Raw genomic sequence first — 6,000 nt, 5'->3', positions numbered from 1 at the left:
GGGGGGAGGAGGCAGAGGATGAGGCCTGGCAAGAGTCCCCCCACGGTCCCCTCCTCCAGTCCCCCCTCTGCCGCCCTCTACTTACCAGCTCCAAGTCTGACTCCAGCTCCCTGCTTCAGCCACTGGGGACTGCCTGAATCATTCAAGCACTCTGAATCTTCTCCGGATTGATTCAGAGAGCTTTGAATCGATTCGGACCTTTTTACTGGTTCCCTGACTCGATTCAGATTTTGAGATTTGGCCACTGAATCGAGCTGAATCTCCTCCAAATCGAATTAGCACCCAAAGCTTCACACAGCCCTACTAATTTGGTCCCATCTTCATGTTTTTATAATGTATTCACCTATTTCCATTATCCTCTTCCAATCCCCTACTTCTAATTTCTCTCGTCTTTTCCTGAAAAATGCACCTTTATCCCCTCAAGCAATCTTGATGCTTTTATAATGTGGTGCAAAGCTTAACAGAAATCCTGAAATTTATTTAACTTAGGGTCTCTACTGGCTCCGAATCTAGATACTCCAAATCTAGTTTCTTACCTTTTTGGATGCAAACTGAGATGCTCCTATAGCTCCAACTTTCAGCTCCCTTATTGCTGGGGTTGGAGAAGTCTCTCCCTGGATGCACTCCAGGCTTAGGAGAATAGACTTTACTGTCTCTTCCAAGTCTAAATCAGACATAGATCAAGTTAACTTTGAAGCAGCTAGTCACAGGAGTTCTAAGTTACTTATTAAATAGGTCTAAGATGTTGTAAATTTCCCAGGGAAGAAAAGAGTGTATAGTGGAGTACAGTGGAAAAACAAAACTGATTTTATTTAGGCAAGGATGAGAAGGAAAAGGGTCAAGTCAGCTTCATTTGTACACCTTAATTGCTTTTCTTGTATCTCCCCTCTTCCATGCTTCTTGGCATAAAATTTAGACCCGAGTCTTTCCTTTTGCCTCCTTACCTGGGTATAGGTTTCCTTCTGCCTTTAAATTTGAGAAATTAAACAGAAGACTTGAATTTATTAAGTATTTTTGGGGGTCTCTCTCTTTCTCTCAACTCAGAATAATGTCTGAGTAATGATTGGTGCGGGATGTGAGAATTTTAAGCACTGAATACAACCCTTCACTTTACATTTGAAGCACTTCAGCAAAAAGGTAACATCTCTTTGCAGTATTCATTGTTGGTTTTCCATGATTTTGCACATACAAGTCTGCAAAATTAGGTAATCTGTACATGGTACACCCTACCATTCATAAGAGAGGTACAACTGCACCATGTTCAGAGAAAACTCTTTTCCTGAAAGCCATTTTTTAAATATCAGGAGTCAACTCCATGTCATAATACTCCTCCTTTATTTTGATTCTTTCCCTGGCAAGCTAAGGTGTTCACTTGAGCTTTTGATTAATGCAAACTATTGTCCGACTGTGAATGAAAATGAAAAAGGCAATTAGTTACCTCTTTTTCCGGCTTCTTCAGATATAGGTAACGTTACAACTAAGGACTCTATGGGCACATCTAACGGATCCCCTCCTTCCACAAACATCATATGGTTTCTTGCAGCACCCTTTAGCTGGATGACATGGGCTATTTCCTAAGTAGGACAACAATGTTGCAGAGGTAGGTTACAGCCCAAATCTTCATGTAATAGGGATCTTGGCACAGCTACACAAGTTTTCTAGAACTGATGGTGTCTGTCCATTCTGGTGTCTGGAGGCATATTAGCCTCTCCTATTCATGTAGATACAACTCAGGATACAAGAGGTAGGTCCTTGTCTTCCTTACAATAAAATCAGGCACTCATTAATGGGATCACTTCCCTTTTACTCATTTTTTCATTCTACAGCAGAACTGCTGTGCTCACTCTAAACCACCAAACAGGACAAATTTACCTGGTACCAAACTTGTCCAAGGTTTGTGAACCCAGGCTAGGTTTCAAGCAGCCCCCAGGAACTACATGGCTGTAGCTGTGAAAGCCGTACATGGCCTATTTGGTTTTGGTTGAGGTTCTATTTTATTCCTATCTGAAATTCCAGACAAAACTCTGGGACTGCAAACTCATACGGAGAGGAGAAAAGTATTTTGCTCAATACTTGTCTCTACTCATATTACCTTCAATACACACCAGTAACCACAAGGCAGTGCTGCTCATCAACTGTTGGCCAGCTGGTCCTGGAGCATGGCAAAACTACTTACAATGCTGCCAGTTTGTGCACCCTGATTCTGGCTTCTGTCTAAACTTGGTCACTGCTCCACAGATGGAACCACCCTGCCTCATGCAGCGTAACAGCAGAGCTGCTTCCCAGGAGCCAGTGCAGCCTCTGTTTAGGCAAGGTTGCTTGGGTACTGGCTCTGCATGCAGTTTCCCTTCCAGTCATTCCATCAAACTCCGCGCAGGGAATCCATATGGACTTCAGCAGTGCACAAAGGACATGTGCTGGCTGGTGTCCATGATCTGTCCGGAGTCAGATCAACGGAAGACAAAAATATGATTTAGAGTTACTGTTCAATTATCGACTAAATACAGTTTCTATTGCATTGAAACTCCTATTAAAATTGAACTGTCCATGATGACAGACTCAGTCAGTTATATTATGGCAGACTGGATTAAATAAGCCGGGTATCCCCAGCTTACCTTACCTTGCCAAAGAGCATGACCTTAAGGCAGTCAGAATAATATAAACTTTCGTGGTCAGGGCTGAAGGTGACAGTAAAATCCTGACTCTTTCCAATGTCAATTACTCCCTCTACTGGAAAGACACTGAACACACTCAAACCACTGTAGTTTTGTGTCCCTGGGAGAACAAAAGCAAGAGTAAGACGACAAAGGGGAAGACCTGTCCTATTCTGATTCCCCTTGTATTCTTCTTTATCCCAATGCTGAGAGTAAAAATCTCTTGGGCACTTTATATAGAAAAACCAGAAATCTGATTATTGGAAATACTAGTTGGAACCATCTGGAAAGCCATTTTTTTTCTCCCCGAAATACCCACTTCTCTAGAGCAAGCTGAAGTGTCATCACACCTTTCTTAGTATGAATTAAAAATAGCCCCTCCCAAATATGGTGTTTAAATCCACTTGGCATGTTACATATAAGAGATTTAAATGCTTGTCTACGTGGGACTTGTCTACTTGGGAACATCCTCTGAGGTTCTATAAACCTGTGTCTACCAAGAAATGAAGTGGGCATATATGGCTGTTAGGAAGGCAAATGCTGTTTCTAATTACACCCATGAGACCCTGCAAAAACACCCAGGGCAGAATTTGTTTTCTATATAGACTTCATTAGTTTAAAAGAGTGAGATAAGAAATTTCTTACCAACAAGTTCTGTCCTTTTTGTGGGAGATGTTAGGAAGGAAGGAAGTTTCTGCAGATCTCTGTTCCTTGTTTGTGAGAGTGATTCCAGTTGCATGGAGTACTTCAGGGCCAGAGTGGAAGTGTTCTGTATCTGGAGGGATTCATTAGTGTGACAGCATTTTAACTGGGAAATCTGCTCTAAAGTATGTAGGATCTATATTTTGCAAACATTTTTATTGCATTACTGCACTACTGCATACCCAGCTGCCACACGGAGCACATATGGGCTATTGCTATCCACAATGTGTTTTCCCTGCCAAGACAACCTGTGGCCTATCACCCTCTTGGAACCCATCAGCAGGAAATGTATGCTGAGTCCTAATTTCAAAGCTTTGTGATGCCTATACAAAGCAAAAGACTTCAGAGACTGGTAACTTGCTCTCTAGCTCTTGGCCTGTTCATCAGATTTGGAATTAACAAGATGGAAATTTGCAGCATATGAATGACTCAATTAAAGCATTCTCCAGGCAACGCCTGCCTGTCCCTAGCATGCTATTTATAGGGTTGGTCCTGTTTCTTCCTTCTGTCTCCTTAGCGTGCAGATGTCAGAGGCATAATCACAATGGCTGCACATGGGTGGGACAGGTAGTTCTGCTGGTAATGCTAGAGGAGCTGTTTGAGATCTTGTTCCCTAAAGAGTAAACACAGCCAAGGAAAAATACATTCAGAGGGGCAGTTTTTCAGAGGGCACCAATACCCCTCCCCAAACTATCCTCCTACTCATTGGCCATGCAGAGTAACAGCACCTCCTTAGCTGTTGAGAAGGAGGCTTAGCACCTCCTCCCCCTGCTGCTCTGTCATATGGAATTATTTTCCTTTATTATTATGTGTCTCTAATGAAGCTGCCACTTCGTTCTAGGATTCCATCACATGCTTTAAAGCTCAAACATTTTGCACAGAACCTGCTGCACAGCATCACATCCTCTGGCATTCCTTTACCTACTTCCAAGCAGCCAGGAAAGGGATTGGCTTCCTCTGGTATGAGGTTTTCTAACTAGCCAGAAAACTAGGTAGTAACCACCTTGAAGTCAGGATTTACCTTGAATGTGGAAGTGCCCTTCTCTTTGGCTATGACATATCCCATATCAAGTATTTCTCCTTCCACAGAACAAGCAATTGAGGGAGTAACCCCATGTCCAGTAATGCTGAGAGTCAGGGTGTTTTTTATAGTGCAGATATCCAGGGTTTCAAAGAACTGCAAAGAAAGATGCCCACAATGATCAGCACATACAGCAAGCCACAACAGATACCTGTTTTTGAGCTTCTGGGAACTCCTCTGTGGCCATATCATTGACATGAGAGTTCTGCTTGCACAGGTCTTCAGGGTGGATGCTGGCTCACACTGGGGCTAAATCAGCACTTTTACACCTGCTCTGATGTGTTCTGCAGCGTCTTGTGTATTCAGTGTCCTGATTTTCAAAATGGTAGTGGGGTGCTTTAACTAAAGCTCTTCAAATGAGCCTTAGCTAATGCACCCCTGCCACCATTTTGAAATGTGGAGCACTGAATACACAAGATGCTGTGGGCATTTTAATTAGAGTGGTTCCCAAGAACTGCTCTAATTAAAACAAGCCCCCTGCTCCAGCCCTGAGCGTGTGTATAGGCACCTGGAGCACATGCATCGGTTTCCTTGTCTAAGAAATCTACAGACACCTATGCTTAACCCTCCAAGGGAGTACAACCTACTATGACCTATGTATGGAATTACTCTTCTTATCTGATTGTACATTACTGGAACAATTAAGCTGCTGCTGCTGTTCTGATAAGGCTCAGGTTCATACAGAGCTACAAATATTTTGTGCAAGGATGCTAAATATGCCACCTCTGAGTACACCATTTATACAATATGTAGTACACCGGCTAGTTCCTTTCTCCACCTTAGGTATCACTCTATTTCAGAAATGGTGTCATCATGGCTTACCAAAACTTCTGGGAACCTTTGTGAAAGGTAGTATATAAATGCATATGTGAGAACTTTAAAAGGGAAAGTTGCTCAGAATCTTTTCTTTATGACATGCTATTAAATGTTTCTGCCTGCTTATTGTGTGTGTATGTATAAGATCAAATTTCATTTTCACTCACCAATTTGTTCTCATCTGGACAAAACGAAATGACGAGAAGTTGGTTTTCCCCTGGCTGAAGAGACCCAACTGGATTGACCAATAGGAAAGGACCATGGGGATTCAGGATGGAGAAGCCTATCTGAAATACTATAGTTCAAGGAAACATAAGTATATCGGTGACAGATGAAAGAGAAGGCACAAGAACAGATCCAAATACAGCTGAGACAAATGATGCCTAAGCTAACACATCATCTGTTTTTTTTATAGGATTAGCGAGCTAATCAGAGCATAGAAAATCTACCCAGGAAATTCAAACACCTGAAAGCCTTTTTTTCTTCTTTCAGTTAGAGACATTTCCAATAAATTCCATGAAATATTATTCCAAGTTATTGCCTAAAATATGACATGAATAAGTTAAACTAGCATATAAGAGAGAGTGTTCTCATTCTCTATCTTGATTAAGTGAGACAGTGCTAAAAGCACAGACATATTCCCACAAGATTTCTAGAAATTTAGTGAAGTCATGAGGCAGAACTTCACTTTTCCTCACTGTACTTCAAATGTCTTGTGCTGGTGCTGGAATGGGTTGCACTGAACAA

At 42.0% G+C, this 6,000-nt stretch overlaps 1 protein-coding gene and 1 long non-coding RNA gene across 2 annotated transcripts in view; one reads left to right on the top strand and one right to left on the bottom strand.

Annotated features, from left to right (window-relative positions):
* Positions 1-6,000, bottom strand: part of CFAP74 (cilia and flagella associated protein 74) — a 100,718-nt gene that overhangs the window by 3,300 nt on the left and 91,418 nt on the right. Inside the window, exons 31-36 of the mRNA XM_019541291.1 lie at positions 5,421-5,540; positions 4,378-4,533; positions 3,300-3,429; positions 2,621-2,775; positions 1,439-1,574; positions 537-664 (exon numbers count right to left, since the gene is read on the bottom strand). Coding sequence (XP_019396836.1) covers positions 537-664; positions 1,439-1,574; positions 2,621-2,775; positions 3,300-3,429; positions 4,378-4,533; positions 5,421-5,540 — 825 coding nt within the window. The remainder of the gene's footprint in view (positions 1-536; positions 665-1,438; positions 1,575-2,620; positions 2,776-3,299; positions 3,430-4,377; positions 4,534-5,420; positions 5,541-6,000) is intronic.
* LOC109314252 lies at positions 676-4,371 on the top strand. The gene is made up of 3 exons (XR_002102258.1): positions 676-1,137; positions 1,544-1,600; positions 4,198-4,371. It is a non-coding gene; the product is annotated as an uncharacterized LOC109314252 (long non-coding RNA).

The sequence above is a fragment of the Crocodylus porosus genome, unplaced genomic scaffold (genome assembly GCF_001723895.1).
Source record: "Crocodylus porosus isolate Cpor-Errol unplaced genomic scaffold, CroPor_comp1, whole genome shotgun sequence".
Classification (NCBI taxonomy): Eukaryota; Metazoa; Chordata; order Crocodylia; family Crocodylidae; genus Crocodylus; species Crocodylus porosus.
The sequence above is the reverse complement of the archived record's forward strand: the minus strand, read 5'-3'. Positions and strand labels throughout refer to the sequence as shown.